Consider the following 19,222-nt stretch of genomic DNA (forward strand, 5'->3'; position numbering starts at 1 on the left):
AACCAACCCACACCCACTCTAACTTGTGTATATGCACCAGCAGAACAGTCAACCCAACCTGGCTTTCCCCTGATCCAGCTCACATGCAGGCCAACAGGTGTTGTGGTCCTGCCCGGTCTGGTCTGCCCCCATCCCAGCTCTCACACTCTCCAGTGGGAGCAGTGGTCCAGCAGGGGAGCCCCATGCAGGACCCTACTGGGCTCTCCCTCTCCCTCCCTGGTGTCAATGTGCTGGTTTGCCAGTAGGTGCTATTGCGTGGCTAGGCCCAGTCCTCCCCCAATTCCAGCTCATGCTGGTGGGGGCTATAACCTAGCCCAGTACAACCAGCCCCCATCCTGGCCCTCACAAGGGCTCCAACCCATGTGAACTGGGTTGTGTTGTGGCCCAACTTGGCATGACTAACACTCCATTCTGGGCTCAGATTTGCCAGTGAGTGGTATGAACTAGCCCAACCCTATTCACCACCGACCTGTGCCAAATGTATGTTGGTAGGTTCATTACCTGGCCTGGTCTGGGCTGCTCCCTATAATGGTTCTTGCACTCACCTACAGGGACTGTGTCTTGACAGAGGAGTTCCCTAAGCTCCTCCAGTAGAATCCCTCCCAATGTCCAATCTCGGGCAGACCAGTGGGTCTCTGGGCCAGTCCTACTTAGTCCACCTCCTGTCCCAGCAGAAATAGTGAGTGACCTTTCCGGTTTTTACTATTGGGTATATTGGCCTAGCCAAACCTTGTGCACAATCAGACACAGCACACACACAGCTCAGTAGGGGCAGACACCTAGCTTAGCCTTCTTATACTTGATTTTCACGAACACCAGTGGGTGCTGTTGTCTGCCTAGTCTGGCGCACCCCAGTCCACACTTATGCTAAGGGACACTGCTGCCAGCAGCCCCAACTTTGGCCTTCACACTTACCCAGTGGGAACAACAACCCAGTCAGGGCATCCTTTAGCTCCCCAACCAGGCCTGTTTCCAGCCATTGATCTTGTGTCAGTGGTTTCTCTGACCCAGCTGAAGCAATCCCTCACCTGTCTTGGCCTTTGCTGCAGCCTGGCCTGACCCGTTCCGGTGTGGCCACAGTCCCAGTGAGTGCTGGCATCTGGCCTTACTCAATCTGTTCCCATCCTTGGCTCACGCAAACTGGCAGGTGTGACAGACTAGTCAAGCATGTGACCTGTATTCCAGCCTGGTTTCTGCACTCGCCAGTGGGCTAAGGTTTGCTTGGCCCTGCCTCGATGCTCCCTTCTAAAACCAACCCACACACTTGTCAACAGATGGAGCTACCTTGCCCAACTTGCCTAACTTGCCTGACCACCAGGTCTGAGCCAAGTGCTCACCAGTGGGAGCTATGATCCCGCAGGGGAGTTTTCCTGGTTCTCCCACTCAGCTCACTCCCAGACCCAGCTCTCACATACGCCAGCAGGTGCCAAGCATTTGCCCTGAATAGCCTGCCCTTCCATCTTGGCCTTTGTATGAGCTAGTAGATGTTGTGGCCTGGCCCATCCTGCCCCACACCCTGTTTTAGGATGCACATGTGGGTGCTGTAGCCTGGATCTGCCCAGCCTATTCTCAGCCCCAGTACCCATGAATGTTGGCAGGTTCCATGATCATACCTAGTTCAGCCCATCACCACCAACCCTTGAGCTAACCAGCAGGACTTGCATTTCCACAAGGTTTGGCCCACTTTCCCCCCACAGAATCTACCCCTGGTCCAGGTTCTCTCACTTACTGGTTAGTGTCATGGTCCTGCCTAATGTGACCTGTCCCCTGTTCCAACAATCATCAGGTACTGGGATCTAGCTCTGCTAGACAGGCCCCCAGCCCTAGCTTTCCTGTGAGCTGGAGTGTGCGGCGGTCAGCGGTGTTCTGCACTAACAAGTCCATCTCAGGACTCCCATGTGGGCTGGTGCATCAGTGTGATCCATACAGATCTTCCAGTCTCTTTCCTCCAAATCACCAGTTCTCAGTTCCCTTACTTACCTGCAAGTACAGTGGCCCTGTTGTTGGGAGTCCCTCAGGATTCATTCCTCACCTACATGCACAGTGGCCTTATCCATGGATGTCCCAATGCAGTGAATTCCTCAACCCCAAGTCCCTAGAGCTTGTCAGTGGGTGGGCAGTGGATGGAGCCCAGCACCCATAGATGCACTGGCTGCAGGAGCTAAGATGGAGCCGGTTGCTTAAGTGGTTGAGTCAGGCTGCGCCCCCTTGCCCATTAGCCAGAAGCGGTTGATGGAGCAGAGGTTCTGCTTTGCATGCCTGGCCTGAGGTAAGATGGAGCTAGCTGCTTTTTAAGCTGTTGGGTCAGGCTGTGTTCCCAGCCCATCAGCCCAATTTGCACCTTTTTAATCAAATCAAATTCATTTCTAAGCATTTTTTTTTTTACTTTTAAGTTAGTTCTTTTGAAATAAGTTTTGATTTATAGGAAGTTGTAAATGTAGTACAAAGGGTTCCATTTATTCTTAAGTGTTCTCTAATTTTTAGCATCTTATGTAACCAATGAATACTATAACTAAGAAATATCATTTATGTAACTGAATAAACTACACAATTTATTTGTATTTCACTAGTTTTTCCACCAATAACTTCTTTACACCAGGACTAAATCCGGAATACATATTGCTTTTAAGCTAAAAAATGTCAATATTATTGTACATGGATGTTATGGAATTATTTCCTAATTTTTTGGTGCTAGAATATAACAATAAAATTGAATATTGGCATATTAACCTGAATCCAGTGGCCCTGCTAAATTGATTTATTAATTCTAATAACTTTTGGAAGTACTGAAAAATTTCTATTTTTATGCTTTCTGTATATCAGGGCAGGTTCAATTCATTTTCTATGATAAGTTTCCATTTGATTTTTGTACCTTTTGCATTGGTTGAACACCAAGAACAAGACTGAATAAAATGATTAACTCAGATGTCTGGTTTGTTGCTGATTCTAGGAAGAAAACTTTTAGCCTTTCATCCATTAGTAACACACTAGCAGTAGATGTTTACTTTATTTAGCCAAGTTGAAATTATTCCTTGTTATTCTTAGTTTGCTAAATTTCATCATGAAACCATATTGACTTTGCACACATTTTTTTCTGCATGTTGTAATAAACATACACCTTTTGTCCTTCATTCTACTAATTTCATGAATAAGTTTTATAAATGTTTACCCAAATTTGATTTCCATGATATAATAAAATTAATGTGCAAAGGTGCATACTTATTGTAAGTATTCAAAATTCAGTTTCTTAATATTTTGTATCTATCCCTGAGATGTGCTTGTCTATTTTCCTTCCTGGGATGCTTTTCCTTGTTATGTTTTTGGAATCAGGATGATGGTTTTCTGGTGTGCCTTTCTCGTTGCTTCTTCTCCTTTGCCATCTGTAGTTCTGAGCCCAGCACATATTCCTATTCCTTCTCCAAAGTCAGAGGTCTTTCTAATTCCCATAAACTCTTCCTCATCTCTGTCGCAAGACATGGCAGCCACCTCACCAAGAAATGCCTGTCCACTTGTAGGGAACTAGACACCAGTGTTCTCACAGCACTTTTAAGATTTATTTTTTTTTTAAGATTTATTTTTAATGAGATATACAGAGAGGAGGAGAGACAGAGAGGAAGGTTTTCTGTCTAATGATTCACTCCCCAGGTGATTGCAACAGCTGGTGTTGAGCTGATCTGAAGCCAGGAGCCAGGAACTTCCTCCAGGTCTCCCACGAGGGTGCAGGGTCCCAAGGCTTTGGGCTGTCCTTGACTGCTTTCCCAGGCCACAAGCAGGGAGCTGGATGGGAAGTGGAGCTGCCGGGATTAGAACCGGCGCCCATATGGGATCCCAGTGCATTCAAGGTGAGGACTTTAGCTGCTAGGCCACCAGGCTGGGCTCTTAAGCTTTATGTGAACATCACCTGAGGCAAATGCTATCTAATCTATCATAATGGGGCTGTGAAGATCAACTAGCTTGTAATTTTTCTTTACCCAAATAACTACAAGGGTTAATATTTTATCCCTCGAAACATTAAAAACTTAAAAGGAATTAAACCCATGGCAACATGGACAGATCTCAGAGAAAAGCAAGTTATAGAACTGAAAGTGTGTTTTGGAATATGTGAACAACACATTGAATAGGAGAGAAGTGGGTCTTGGAATGGAGAGCAAATCTCTCTGTTGTAACAGCTAGGGTTAGGCTGGAGTCAGGAACCAGGAACTCCATCTGGCTCTGCGGTACAGGTGGCAACGACCCAAGTACTTGAACCATCACCTGTTGCTATCCAGGTACAAAGCAGGGAGCTGGATTGGGAGCTGGGTAGATAGGACCGAAACCAGCACTCTGGTGTGAGATGCAGGACCAAGCTGCCCTCCCTGTTAAGCATTTTTCTGTATCTACTGAAGTCTCTTTTTAAGGTAGTAGATTACATTAACTGATATCTAATTAATGAAGTGATAATTACGTGGTTTTATCCTTAAGCATATTGCAAAGTTTTGTGTCCTGATATTTTTCTTAGGAATTTGCTCTTAAAATGTCCAGTTACTAGGGCCTGACACAATAGCCTAGTGGCTCAATCCTCACCTTGCCTGTGCCAGGATCCCATATGAATGCTGGTTATATCCTGGCTGCTTCCAGTTCCGACTGTGGTCTGGGAAAGCAGTAAAGGATGGTGTAAAGTTTTGGGACCCTGAATCCATGTGGGAGACCCAGTTGAAGCTTCTGGCTTCTGGCTTTGGATTGGCTCAGCTCTGCCAGTTGCAGCCACTTGAGGAGTGAACCAGGCAATGGAAGATCATACTCCCAGTCTCTCCTCTCTGTAAATATGCTTTTCCATGAGTCCAGGCACGGTAGCGTAGTGATTAAAGTCGTCATCTTGAATGCATCGGGATCTCATTATATGGGTGCCGGTTCTTATCCTGGCAGCCCCGCTTCCATCCAGGTCCTTGCTTGTGGCCTGGGAAAGCAAAGGAAGGCCAAAAGCCTAAGGACCCTGCACCTACGTGGGAGACCCAGCAGAGGCTTCTGGCTTCGGATTGGCTCAGTTCCAGCCATTATGGCCGCTTGGGGAATGAATCATCAGACGGAAAGCCTGAGCTTATCTGAAGCCAGGAGCCAGGAGCTTCCTCCGGATCTTCATGTGGGTGCAGGATCCCAAGGCTTTGGATCATCTTCCACTGCTGTCCTACGCCACAAACAGGGAGCTAGATGGGAAATGGAGCAGTCAGGATATGAACTGGTGCCCTTATGGGATCCTGGTGCATGCAAGGCGAGGACTTAGCCACTAGGTTATTGTGCCGGGGCTGGCATCTGGATTCTTAACCCATAAAAGTTGTTCTCTTGCATCCTACAATATACTGAACCTGCACTGTTAAACACTTAAAATGTACTAGTTACAATTGCTCTGTTATGTGAAAAATGTGGTTGTAAATTGCTTCAACCCTGCAATATCAAACATTGGAGCATACTGTGTTGGCAGTATACTTCTACTTCCTTATACTGATAGAGATTTTGATTTGTTTGGTTTTACTTTTCAATAAAACATCCATTTACAACTGCATTATTAGAGTGTACTTCTCCAAGTTATGGTTTGATTATGTTCTTCAAAAGTTCATGCATTGAAAATTAATCCTCTGATTCATATGTTAGTAATATCAGGAGGTGGGATCTTTTGGAGCGAATTAGGATTAAAAGAGGCCTTAGAGTGATGATCCCAACATGCCATTAATGGTTTTAAAATCAGAGGAAGGGAGCAGTATGGATTTGGTCTAGCAGTTAAGATCCTACTTGGGGCTCAGTGTGGTAACTTAAAGGCTAAGGTACTTGCCTTGCACATGTGGGGATCCCATATGAATGCCGGTTCATGTCCCGGCAGCCCTGCTTCTTGTCCAGCTCCCTGCTTGTGGCCTGGGAAAGCAATAGAGGACAGCCCAAAGTCTTGAGACCTGGCACTAGCATGGGAGACCCAGATGAACCTCCTGGCTCTTGCTTTTGGACTGGCTCAGCTTCAGCCATTATGGCCACTTAGGGAATGAATCAACGGATGGATGAGCTTTCTCTCTGTTTCTCTTCCTCTCCGTATATCTGATTTTCCAATAAAAATAAATGAAGCTTAAAAAAAAGAGACCCTACTTGGGATGCCTGCATCCTATAATTGGTGTGCCTAGGTTTGAGTTCCAGTTTTCTGCTAATATGTATTTGAGAGGTAGCAAGTGAGGGCTTAAGTGCCTGGCTCCTAGCTTGGCAGAATCCAACCTCTGCTGTTGTAAGCATCTGGGAGAGTGAACCAAATCATCAGAAATCTCTGCCTCTCAGATGTTGTAGTCAACTACAATTAGTGGCAGGAGTTGCAAATCTAAAACCAGTATTTCTCATCAATTGTTTCTGTGGCAGATGAAGACAGGGGCTAAATCAAAGAGGCAAAGGAAACAAATTAATAGAAGCATATATTTTAATAAATATGTAAATGAAATTATAACCTTTTCATTATAGATAAAGGAAATTAAGTATTATCATTCCCACTTTAGGGACAAAAACAGACAGGACATGAGACTCATGCCTCTATCACACTGCTCTAGTCAGCCTAGGATATTAAGAAACCTGTCAGGGTGATCTAGTCAAGATCAAAAGTTAGGAATGATGTAGGGGAACAAGGGAAAGAAAAAAGAAGAGAAAGGGGGAACAAAATGAAAAGGTCATGTCTTAGGGTCTCAGTGTAAGTCTGGATCTCATGCAGTTAAGCCACAGAAAAGGAAAAATTTTCCCAGAGAAGGAAGTTGAGAATTCATAGATGACTTCTTGTGACCTAGCATTGGTAAAGGTTACCTTCCCTCCATCATAATCCAGAGCGACTCCAATCTGCCTCGGGCAGTAGGACAGAATCTGGAAAGGATCAGAGCCAGTACACACAGAGACCCCAGCTGGAGACAGCTGCAGAGTCCAGAATCCTTCCTCAGGGCTGAAGTGGAGAAATCCTCTTCTTACCACCGACTCTCTTGCCACCCCTACTACGCAGAATTTGAGCCATATTCCGTTTCCCTGAGGCCACTTCTGCTCCAACTCTTCACGCTCATTTCTATAGCCAGGAGCACCATATGCCTCATTGACGCCTAAGAATCCACTAAAATAGCTATTGCTGACCATGTCCCTGACCCCGCCTCTGCACCTCGTTGCTTCTTCCTCCTCCTCTGCCCCCCACCAGATTCTATCCACTTCGACTTCCCAGTACACTTTGCCCCACGTGAAGCCACTGCTGCCCAGCACACCAGGCTCAGGATCAAAGCGCTGGCCATGCTGGCATTTGTTCATCCACGAGCCAGTAAATATCATACTCTTCCCATTTGGAGACACTGACAGGTAACCATTGGCTGTCTGAGAATTCAGGACGATCTTCACTGTAGGGATAAGGGGATAAAAGTGTGGTATAAAATATGTAAAGGACATTTGACCCGCGTGCTCTGGGGCCTTTCTAACAGTGAGGAGAGCCTCCCACTGGGGACCAAGACAAAGAATGCTTTAGACCTTGTGCTCATACTACTGGTGGTTCCCATATCTAGAAAATGGAGAGAACGTGGGAAGGAAATACAGAGGCACAGGCAACACGATGACATCCAGGAAGAGAAGGAGAGAGGAACTGGAATCATTAAATCTGGGGAAAGCACCCCAAAAGTTTCTGGTTTTGAAAGCTGAGGGTTCATAACAGAGAGGTATGACACAGACCTTGCTGTTTAGGGAAATGATAAGGAGCTTAGTGAAGAAATGGAAATTTCACTTTGAGGGGAAAAAAAGTCTACCCTTATTTCCGCATACTCACTTGTTTTGTATTCCAGATCCTTCATCAACTTTCCTAGAGTGAATGGAGAAAAATACAGTGAAAGATTCTACCACCGCATATTACTAGGGCAAATTTTCTTGGTGTCAGCTAACCTAATTTTAAAAGCAGACATTAGGTAGTCTTCTTATGCCTGGCTTACTTTATTTATTAAGTATCCTCAAGGTTTACCCATGTTGGAGCACATCTGGTTTCCCCTCCCTTTTGAGGTGAAACAAGATTCTGCTTCATGGTTATACTGTATTTCCCTTATCCATTCACCTACAGATGGATGCTTATGCCTGTAGGCTATTGGATAACAATGTGGGTATATGAAAATCTTATTAGCATTCTGCCTTCAACTCTTTGGGGTACATATCCAGAAATGTGGTGAACAGATCATATTCTATTTTCAGATTTTTGCGGGGAACTGCCATGCCGTTTTCTCAGCCTCTAAATATATGTATTCTTTACTTTTATATATGAATTTTGGTTTTTTTTAAACCAGCTCTGGGGGCCCAGTGTGATAGCGTAATGGTTAAGGTCCTCGCCTTGAATGCACCAGGATTCCATATGGGCACCGGTTTTAATCCCAGAGACCCTGCTTCCCATCCAGCTCCCTGCTTCTGGCCTGGGAAAGCAGAGGACAGCCCAAAGCCTTGGGACCCTGCACCCGCGTGGGAGACCTGAAGGAAAGTTCCTGGCTCCTGGCTCTGGATTGACGCAGCACTAGCCATCGCAATCACTTGGGGAGTGAATCATCGGATGAAAGCTCTTCCTCTCTGTCTCTCTTCCTCTCTGTATATCTGCCTTTCCAATAAAATAAACAAATCTTAAAACAAAAAACAAACCAAACCAAACAAAAAAACAGCTCTTCCTTAGTCTTGGCAGCATTTTTCGGCTGTTGCGTGGAAAGACTCCCTGGCTTGCACTGACTGTGATTCCCTTCCCAGCGCTCTGACTGGCCTGAGTGACTTTGCACGACAGCAAAGGCAGAATCAAAATCAAAGGGAATATCAGAAAACAGAACCCCCAGGCTCGGACCCCTCCCTTCATCCATTCCTTTACCATGGAAGACTCTGAGTCCTTTCTCTAAAGAAAGAAGTTTGTCTGAAAATTCTTCAGCCTGTTTTTTGATTGCAGGATTGATCGGCTTTTCAATCCAGAACTTCTTCCTGGGATACCTAGAGAAAGTACAGCCACAGTGGGAATTGCTAGCAGAAAAACATGCATTTGTACTGTCCCCGCATGTGCGGGGGAACCACCCTGCCACACCCACCACAGGCCCCAGGGGCAGAGAGTAAGCACAAAGCTTCCAAACGTCAGTTCCAGTATCAAGGAGTAAGTAGGCAGCTCTGAGATAGGGCCACTTATACCCCACTATGCCATTTATATAAAATGTTTAAAACAAAGGGTCATCTTTCTTTTCTTTCTTTCTTTCTTTCTTTCTTTCTTTCTTTCTTTCTTTCTTTCTTTTCTTTTCTTTTTGCTTTAGAAGTACTTCAAAACATGCTACTAATGTTATGATTTTTAAAGAAATTATTTGAAGATGAATAGCAAATAAATGAAAATTAAGATGAAAAGATGAAACTTTGAATTTATTTTTTAAGATTTTAAAAAAGATTTTTTTTTTAATTGGAAAGGCAGATATACAGAGTGGAGGAGTCAGAGAGGAAGATCTTCCATCCAATGATTCACTCCCCAAGCAGCCGCAACGGCCAGAGCTGAGCCAATCTGAAGCCAGGAGCCAAGAGCTTCTTCCGGGTCTCCCACACGGGTACAGGGTCCCAAGGCTTTGGGCCAGCCTCCACTGCTTTCCCAGGCCAGAAGCAGGGAGCTGGATGGGAAGCAGGGTCTCTGGGATTAGAACCGGTGCCCATTTGGGATCCTGGCACGTGCAAGGCGAGGACTTTAACCACTGTGCTATCGCGCAGGGCCCTGAATTTAATTTTTAAAAGAAGTTTTCAATTTTAAAATTGAGATTAAAGCTGGGAAGAAACAAATAGGCTAAATACAAAATAAAATAAATCTGAGGTCTTGATCTTATTGTCACATGGGTTTGAATGCAAAGAAGAAAAACATTCAAACAATATAGGGTAATTTATGTTATCTAAAATGTTATAATCTATAACTAAGATATAATTCTCAAAGATCAGGCAGGAGAAAAAAGCAAACCTACAATTTGGAACACATTTCTATACGGGTCTGTAACTGACCTCTCTGAGAGGATCATTAAACCGTCTAGGACATACTAAACAGTCAAAAGGCAAGTATGAAAACCAAACAAAATTACAAAGGAAAAAATCTTGGAGATAGACTATGAAATTCTATTTCAAGAAAACAGTGGCTGCATTTATTTTCTTTCTTTTTTTAAATTTTGTTGATTTTTATTGGAAAACCAAGAAAGAGACAGGGAAAGACAGAAAGATCTTCCATGTGCTGGTTCACTCGGCAAGTGGTCGCAGTGGCCAGAGCTGAGCCCATTCAAATCCAGGAGCTAGGAGCTTCTTTTAGGTCTCCCTTGTGGGTACAGGATCCCAAGGTCCTGGGCCAACCTCTACTGTCTTCTCAGGCCACAGTGATGGAGCTGGAAGGGAAGGGGAACAGCTGGAACATGAAATTTAGTGGCGAGGACTTTAGCCACTAGGCTACCATACTAGACCCTGCACCTTTTTCAAGTGTTTGAAACAATCATAAAAATTTATAACATGGAAATTTTGCAGATTTTTAACAACAGATGAAAGCAACACTTTAATTGCAAGATTTTAAAACTATCAAAACAAAAGCTATATTGAAAAGCAGCATTGATGACAATTATTTCCTTAAATCCCATGTTAAACAACAAATGAAATTCAAAAGTTCAAAATAGGGGCCAGTATGGTGGTGCATTGAGCTAATCCTCTGCTTGCAGAGCTAGCGTCCCCTATGAGCCCCCGGTTCATGTCCTCACTGATTCACTTCCTTTCCAGCTCTCTGCTAATATACCTGGGAAAGCAGCAGAGAATGCCTCAAGTTCTTAGAGCCCTGCACCCATGTGGGAGACCTGGACGAAGCTCCTGGCCTCTGGCTTCTGGCTTCAGATCAACTCAGCTCTGGCCATTGTGGCCATTTGGGGAGCAAACCAGAGGGTGAAAGACTTTGCTCTCTCGCTGTCTCTCCTCTTTCTGTAACTCTGCCTTTCACGTAAATAAATTCTAAAAAACAAAGAAACAAAAAATGGCAGAAAGCAAATGATATAAAAGTAGAAATTCACAAAATAAAAAGTATTTATACATAAGAAAAATTCACACATTTAGGTATATAATTTTGCCTATGCAAAAAACTTTAAAAATGCAGGTGAAATGGCAATTTTCTAAAAGATATACATACTAAATATTCCTATTAAATAAAAGCCATCAGAATGTATTTACTAAAAACAAAACAAATTGTTTATGAGAGACATAGAAAATACAGATTCAGAAATAAAGAATAGAAAGAGAACTACAGTAACTTTATCAGACAAAATAGGTCAGGCAAGAAGTATTACTCATTCTGTGTTGGCCTCATTCCTTAATTGCTCATCTGTGACATGGCTGCCCAGTGTCCCCAGTCAGGATCTGGTAAGGCAGCTCATTCCTTTCCTTTCTACCCATTTGCTTCCACAGACCAAATGCTTCAAGAGCCCGGGATGTCTCCAAAGATGAAGGGTGGATAATCAAAACTCCTGTCTTTTGACACTGGCACTGCTCCATTTTCCATCCAGCTCCTTGCTTGGGAAAGCAGCAGAGGATGGCCCAAGTCCCTTGGCCTCTGCACCCATGTGGGAACCTCTGAAACAAAATCCTGGCTTCAAATCTGCTCTGCGCTGGACATTGAAGCCATCTGGGGAGTGAATCAGCAGATGGAAGGTTTTCTCTCTCTCTCTCTCCTTCTTTGTAATTCTGCCTTTCAGTTAAAATAAATACATCTTTTTTAAAAAAAAGCCTGACTTTTTGAATGTGTCCAAAGCTCCTGAATATCATGTGGCTGTAAGCTTGAAAACTGCTCATGTTAAGTGTTAACATATATTTCCTCAGACCCAGTACCAGAGACTTCATGAATCCTGTGCCCTGTACGTGTGTGTGTGTGTGTGTGTGTGTGTTTCCGCCCTGTGAGCAGGCAGAGCACAGGAAATCATCACTGCTGAGCACGGAGGACAATCTGATAATATAATGTGCTTAACAGAGGAAACTGTGGTCAGAAGCACCTGGGAACCCTAAGGGAAAGGATAGTATGAAAGGAAACCGGTTTCAGAGTTTTACATTTTTTCCAATACTCTTTTACAATCTGCCATTTCATTTCTCTTAACTCACTGCCATCCTCACATAAATTTCATGAAAACTTTTCCCAGCACCCTACCCATATTTCACGAAATGCCTTTTCAACTATCCTACCAGGAACCCCTTTTCCAGTTCTTGTCAAACGTAAAAAATAAAGAGAGAGAAAACAAGGGGATATCATAAGTATTTTTTAAAAAATGTAAGATGCATTTACCTGCTTGATATGTCACTTGGGTCCTGAAAGAAGAGGACAGACTGTCAAAACAATCAGGTTCTCAGGAGGGAGCCCTCACCAGTCCCTGATGGGCTCAGCAGCAAGCGGTCACAGACTGCAGAGGACGCTGTTCTGACGGAGCCTGCTCTGCTGTGCCCCATAGGACCAGCTTGCAAGGGGACCATGCCCCTCCCTCCTACCCTCTCCTGAGCACTAGATCCCTAGGAAACCTCGTCAGTTACACACAATCTGCTAAGAATCTCCCTCTGTCTAGCAAGTCAAGACTGAAATCTCAGGCAGCCTTGGAAGGCTTCTGTTCCACTGAGTCCCATTCGAGCTCTGGCATCTTCCCGGTAACTCGTTCTACCAGAGAGGTAGCTCCTTTCACCCTGCTCACATGGCTCCTTCCTGTATTCCTACCACCTTTCCGTCCCTAGCTTTCTTTGTACCCACATCCCCCTGCCCACATCCACCCAGTTTATCATCACGTTCATTTACTTCATTCTAACCAATCCATTTCCCTCTTTCTTTCTGATTCAACTTCCTTTCTGTTCAGCTCTTCCTTTCTGATAATCCAAATCCATACATTTTCTTCAAGGCTAACATGAAGAGCTTATTCTTGTGTTAAAATTTTCTTGATTAAATTCTAACTTTCCTAGAATTCCCGTGGCTTCCAGTCAGGTCACAAGATTTAGCATTCAATTATTCATACATACCTTGATGCTTTAGTATATGGTTACATGTTATAGTCCCTTGCCCACTGCAAGGGCTTCAAGTCTATTGGCTGGCTGATGGATTTGTTAAAGAACTCAGAAAACGAGAATAAAATTTTGTCTCTCTTGAGAAAACACTACAGCTTGGAGCAAAAGGGTTCAGATGCGGTTTGGCTAATGCCTCACCTGCAGAAGTTCGAGGGCTGGCTGCCGAGCCTTCTTCTCCAACTCAGAGATCAGAGTCCCGAGCCGGACCACTTCCTCTAAGCCTTTGGTGACACAGCTGTCCCTCCCTTCAGTGAGCTCTTGCTCCAGTCTCACCAGCCACTCCAGGAGACACTGCTCCTTTTCTCTCAAGAACTGATGGCTCAGTTCAAACACTGTAGCAATGTCTTGCTTGTAGTTCTGGAATTTTGTCTACAGTAAATTCGGAAAGAGAAAAAGACAATACTTTTTTTTTTCTGGAAAGTTAGCAAGCACCAGAGAGTTGAGATTTTCTGGGGATATGTTTAGAATAAGAATTTTATCCATTACCCTCCTTCCCCCAGCCTCAGCACACACACACCCTGACCCCACTCCCATGCACACACAACATTCTCTCTAAACTCAAAACTCACCAGCAGGGCTTGAATTTCATCCTGTCCTGTAGATTGAAAATTCTGAATTCTATCCCTGTCTCCCTTCAGTACCTTCAGATGGCTTAGAATTTTACCCTATGGAAATATACATAAATAATTTCAAACTCAAGGTAGAAATGACCTCAATAAAAAAGGGCACACGAAGAGACTCCAGGATGAAACTAGACAATGTTTAACCTTATAGTGTATAGCAAAAATTACAATTTCCCTTCTAATTAATGATGAAGAAACAAAATGAGAGATGCACTGGCTTAGAGCAATTGTCTAGAAGTGAGATAAAATAGTAATAATGTATTATTACTCAACCATTGAGACTTATGCTATAGTTCTTATGAGAATACTTTAAAAAATTGTGGAAAATAGAATGTAAAAACAAGTTATTTTGGTGTAAAAGTTCTCAGAAATTCATATGTCATATTTTTATAATATACACTTCCCATAAATTTTTTGAGTATCCCCAAACACACATATGTATTTACTAATATTTTCCTTTTTCATCAAAATTATACTTTAAAAGTCAATATGAAAAGAGAAGACTAATCCTGAATTGCTGAAAGAATGACTAAATCTGCTTTAAGACTTTTGTCAGTCAAGGAGAAAAGGGACATGTTAATGCAATTCTTATTAGAAAATAGGAGAAAACATTCTAGGGCCCAGCATGGTAGTCTGGTGGCTAAAGTCCTTGCCTTGCATGCACCAGGATCCCATATGGGTGCCAGTTCTCTCTATCTCATTCTCTCTGTATAACTGCTTTTCCAATAAAAATAAATAAATCTTTAAAAATATAACTTTACAAAAAAGACCTGTCTAGTATCCCCAGAGAATGTAACATTTCTCTTATTATTAGGTTATTAAAGAAAATTAATAATGGAGATTTTATAAAAGATATGATATACTCAAAAATATTTCTACAAAAGTTATTCACAGGAGAAGGCACAATTTCCATCAAGAAGGGTCCTCAAAAAATACATAGAAGACACATATTTATGGAACCAGCATTGTGGCATGGTGAGTAAAACCGCCTATGATACAAGTATCCCAGATGGGTCTCAGTTCATGTCTTGGCTTCTCCAACTTCTACTGTAGCTTCCTGCTAATGGCCTGGGAAGAACAGTGGAAGACAGCCCTAGATTTTGGGCTGCTGCCACCAATGTGGGAGACCCAAATGAAGCTCCTGGCTCCTGGCCATATAGCTTGGCCGAGCACTGGCCATGTGACCATCTGAAGAGTGAACTAGCTGGTGGAAAATCTCTCTTCTTTACTTCTGACTTTAAAATAAATAAATAAATATTCTTTAAAACAAAAGCAATTAAAATATACATTTATGAGAAGAAAGTGCATAGGTTTCAAAGGTTTCCCTTCCACAACAAAAATAAACTTTTCGAGTTTTAGTTTGTGGACTGGCATTGTGGTCCAGCAGACTAAGTTACCACCTTCAATGTCAGGATTCCGTGAGTGGCTCTTTGAGTCTGGCTGCTCCGCTTCCCATCTTGCTCCCTGCTTATGCGCCTTGGAAAACTGCAGCAGATAACCCAAGTATTTGGTCCTCATCATGCGTTTGGAAGATTCAGTGTTCCTAGCTCCTGGCTTTGGTCTGTCTCAGCCCCCCAGTGTTATGGCCACTTGGGAAGTGAACCAGTAAATGAAAGATCTCTCCCTTTCTGTGTAATTCTGCCTTTTAGTTAAACAAGTACATCTTCAAGAAAAAAAAAAATCAAAACTTTCACAATCTTTTTTAAGTACTCTGTCAATGCTGAGAAACAGCAGTAATACTGGTATCCTCTTTTGCTGGTTGAGTTTTGGTCTGAATGCCTTGGAAATCAAAATGGCAAGGCAATGGGACTGCCATAAACTGATACAGAAACAAATCATGTTTTTGTTTTTTTAAACGAAAGTCAGAGTGGCAGTTTACCGCGAACTTTCATATTAAAGCATCTGGCCCATCAACTCATCCCTGTTGTGATGTTTACACTTACAAATTAAAACAGCACAAGTGAGGTGAGGATGCAGACAGGAAACCTTGATGCACAGTTGGACAGCTGGTGGGAACACAAACTGAGGATCCTTACAAAAACAAAACAGAGGCTCCTCAAAAAATTAAAAATGTAATTACTGTATGATCCAGAAATTCTATTTCTGAGCATTTATTCAAAAGTAATTTGGGATCTCAAAGAGAGATCTACATGCCATGTTCAGTGCAACATTTTTCTCGTAACAAACCTGTGGAAACAAGCTAAATGTCCAGCAATGGATCAATGAATAAATAAAATGTGGTCTACACAAATAGTGAAATATTATCCACCCTTTAAAGGAAGGGAATCCTGTCATTTTGACCATGCAGATGAACCTAGAAGACAGTACTTAGTGAAATAAGACAGACACATACTGTATGATCTGACTTGCACGAGGTTCTGAAATAGTGGAGCTTCTATGACAGAGTGGTGGATGCCAGAGGCTACTGAGTAGAGAAACAGGGAGGTGAAAGAGGGACCAGAGTTTCCGTTATACAGGTCAGTTCTGGAAATCTACTCTAAAGCACTATACCTATGATTAATATTTCTATATTGCAGACTGAACATTTGCAAAAAGGGCATCTTAAGTGCTGCTACCATACACACATGGAAAGAAATCATACAAAAAAGGGTGTGAGAGGAGACTCTGGGTCATGATGGATACATGTATGGCTTTGACAGTGGTGATGGTTTCACAGGTATATTCTACCCCCAACTTAAAAAGTCATATTCTGGACCCAGTATGATAATCTAATGGTTAAATATTTGCCTTGCATGCTCAAGATCCCATATGGATACCAGTTCATATCCCAGCTGCTCCACTTTCCATCTAGCTTCCTGCTTGTAGCCTGTAAAAGCACTGAAGGATGGTCCAAAGCCTTGGGACCTTGCACCCGTGTGGGAGACCTGGAAGAAGCTCCTGGCGTTGGATCAGCTTAGCTCTGGGCGCTGTGGTCACTTGGGGAGTGAAATAAGGAGATAGAAGATCTTTCTATATCTCCTTCTCTATATATCTGCCTTTCTAGTAAAAATAAATAAATCTTTTAAAAATTATATATGAAAATTGCACCTTTAAAAAAATTGACCTTATTCTGAAAATTCAGAGCTTTTCAGGGTTACAAGGGCAGAGCAGGGGATCCTCACCCGAAAAGGTTGTGCAGCTTTCTCCAAGAGAATGGCAGTGTGGTGCCTGTGCTCCCAGGACTCGCGGCACAACACGCATAGGATCTGCTTGTCGTCCTTGCAGTAGTAATGCAGCTTCTCCAGATGTCGCCTGCACAGCTTTTCTGCTTGCTGCTCTGGGGGTCTTTCTTCTTGGGTGTTTTGCTCCTCATCTATCTTCATTCTCCAGATGTTCTCCACCAGGCTGGCCATCTGCCACACGTGGCGGATGTTCTCTTTCTTAAAAGCTAACTTGCAGAGAGAACAATGTAGTGCGTGCTTTGAAGACTCACAGACCTTAATGATGCAGAGGTAGCAGAAGACGTGACCACAGTCGATGGTCACTGGATCCTTCAAGAAGTCTAGGCAGATGGAGCACAACATCTCATCCTCCAGGTTCCTCAGCAGGGAGGCAGCAGCCATGATCATCCAGCTTGGGGTCTGCAGAACTCCCCTGCACAGTGAGACTCACTTGCTAGGAAGACATAAAGAGAAAAAGGAAGTTGTGAATTTCACAAATGTCTACACGGGACTAGGAGAAAAAGAGTGTTATGTTCAGACTATTCTAACTTTTCCCTCAAAAATTTAGTTTCATTCTAGGGCACTAATCAGAAAAGGTTCCTTGCCTACAGGATTAGATGGGTGTTAATATCAAGCAGCTAGTTCTGCTAAAAACGTTTCAAAGTGAAACCATAGCTCGAAGTGAGCTCAGAGATCTAATTAAGTGGAGGTACTTACTCAGGTTATGAAAGAATAAATTTGCAAAATGGTCCAAAGAGCATATTGCTGAGCTCTTAATTCAGCTCAATAAAAAAAAAAAGTTTCAGTTCTTGTTCTGGCTACTTCATTTCTCATCCAGCTCCCTGCTTATGGCCTGGGTAAACAATGGAAGGTGACCCAAAGCCTTGGGACCCTACACCATGTGGGAGACCTGGAAGAGGCTCCTGACTCCTGATCTGCTCAGCTCTGGCTGTTGTGGCCATTTGGGGAGTGAACCAGTGGATGGAAGATATTTCTCTATTTCTCCTTCGTTCTGTAAATCTGCCTTTCCAATTGTGTATATATATTTAAGTTTCCTGCAATGGAAAATAAGAATTACAACATTTATAGCTGCATTCTAAAATTCATCTAATAACAAAAGAATTATGCATTAGAAATATCTGTGGTCAACCACAGGTATACTATTCATTCTGAGACATCTCATTATCACAGTTTAAACTATTTTTTAAACATTGTTGAAACTTCTCAGTAAGAGATTCATTCACATCTCAGTCTCTTTTGTACACACAAACATACAGAAAAATGACTACTATTTACTCTTCATTATTTGTATCATGTTCTGATTTCAAAATTATTATCCACTTTTAAGATGTTAGAATTAAAGAAAAATGTGATATTATCATACAAGGCACAGTAACCTGCACTTTGGAAAACAATTGGTCTCAATCACTACAACTTTGTCACTAACCCTCACACTGCCATCTCCACATCTGGTCAATGAGATGAATAATATAATATTTGAGAAAACATTTTTACTGTGTTATCTCAAAAGCAGAAAGGAGATAAAAGAGAAGAGATACATGAAACTTAAAGCTCATGTAATAAGAATTATCCAATCTAAGGGTATAAAGCAGGAAAAAAACCCCACAAAAACAAAAGCAGGGACCTGGTGGCTTCTGGAACAATCTCAAGAAGTCCAACATGCACAGCTTAGAGTGCCAGGAAAGGAGAAAGAAGCTGTTGAATGAATATTAATGAATGGTCAATGGCCTCCCAAATAGGGCAAAAGACAGATTTATGCCAAGATATTAATACCAAACAAAGTAACTTCAAGGAAAACCACATCAGATATATCAAACTCAATTCACTACAGACTAATACAGACTGAAACAGAAAACAGAAATGTTGAAGGCAGAAAGAAGAAAACAGCGTTTCACATCAAGGGCATAATAACTGAAATTCTGATAGATCTCTCAGCTGGAAACCACAGAGGCCACAAGATAGTAGGAAAATAAGCATTAAACTAAATTGAAAGTCTAGTTAAAACTTACACAAAGAAAACTACAGGCCCATGTCTTTACTAGTGAATTCTACTGGGCATTTAAAAGTAAATGCTAACTTTGTACAAATATTGTTCCCCTGTGCCTTTATGCGCAGTCACAAAGGAACTTGTCTCACATGCATTCATCTTTTTTCTTGCTCTTCCTCTCCAAGGAGCCAGAAGAACAGAAGGGATGCTCATTCTCTGGGGCCTTGAGGCACCCTTCCAGCCCCAGGCTTGGTGGGCTCACTATTCCCCGTGACACCCAGGTTCAGCAGACAGACAGACAGACACAGAAAACTATTGTAAGGAAAGGAACTTTTATTACAAACTCTGGTGTATTAAAAAAATATTTT

The 19,222-nt window shown here is 42.7% G+C and overlaps 1 protein-coding gene across 3 annotated transcripts; it reads right to left on the bottom strand.

Moving 5' to 3' along the window:
• Positions 1-6,412: 6,412 nt before the first annotated feature.
• LOC121167184 (tripartite motif-containing protein 26-like) lies at positions 6,413-17,491 on the bottom strand. 3 transcript variants are annotated; one of them, XM_040996574.1, is made up of 8 exons: positions 17,123-17,490; positions 16,808-17,038; positions 13,632-13,727; positions 13,201-13,431; positions 12,302-12,324; positions 8,858-8,973; positions 7,793-7,825; positions 6,413-7,373 (listed from the first exon to the last, which is right to left on the bottom strand). In XM_040996574.1, the coding sequence occupies exons 1-8, from the start codon at positions 17,252-17,254 to the stop codon at positions 6,682-6,684; spliced, it is 1,554 nt and encodes a 517-aa protein (XP_040852508.1). In that variant the 5' UTR covers positions 17,255-17,490; the 3' UTR covers positions 6,413-6,681. The 3 variants fall into 3 exon arrangements, with proteins under 3 accessions (XP_040852508.1, XP_040852507.1, XP_040852509.1); XM_040996573.1 differs by having other exon boundaries at positions 16,808-17,490; XM_040996575.1 differs by lacking the exon at positions 13,632-13,727 and having other exon boundaries at positions 16,808-17,491.
• Between the last annotated feature and the right edge of the window lie 1,731 nt (positions 17,492-19,222).

The sequence above is a fragment of the Ochotona curzoniae genome, unplaced genomic scaffold (assembly GCF_017591425.1).
Source record: "Ochotona curzoniae isolate NIBS_2020 unplaced genomic scaffold, NIBS_Ocur_1.0 patch345, whole genome shotgun sequence".
NCBI classification, from domain to species: Eukaryota; Metazoa; Chordata; class Mammalia; order Lagomorpha; family Ochotonidae; genus Ochotona; species Ochotona curzoniae.

Bases quoted from the DNA above. Each gene is read 5' to 3' on its own strand.
- LOC121167184 (XM_040996573.1), bottom strand. From the start codon at position 17,254: ATGATCATGGCTGCTGCCTCCCTGCTGAGGAACCTGGAGGATGAGATG. The intron at 13,432-13,631 runs GTGAGTTTTGAG...AATTTACTGTAG, and splicing joins ATGAAATTCAAGCCCTGCTG to ACAAAATTCCAGAACTACAA. The intron at 12,325-13,200 runs GTGAGGCATTAG...CTCTTCTTTCAG, and splicing joins CAGCCCTCGAACTTCTGCAG to GACCCAAGTGACATATCAAG.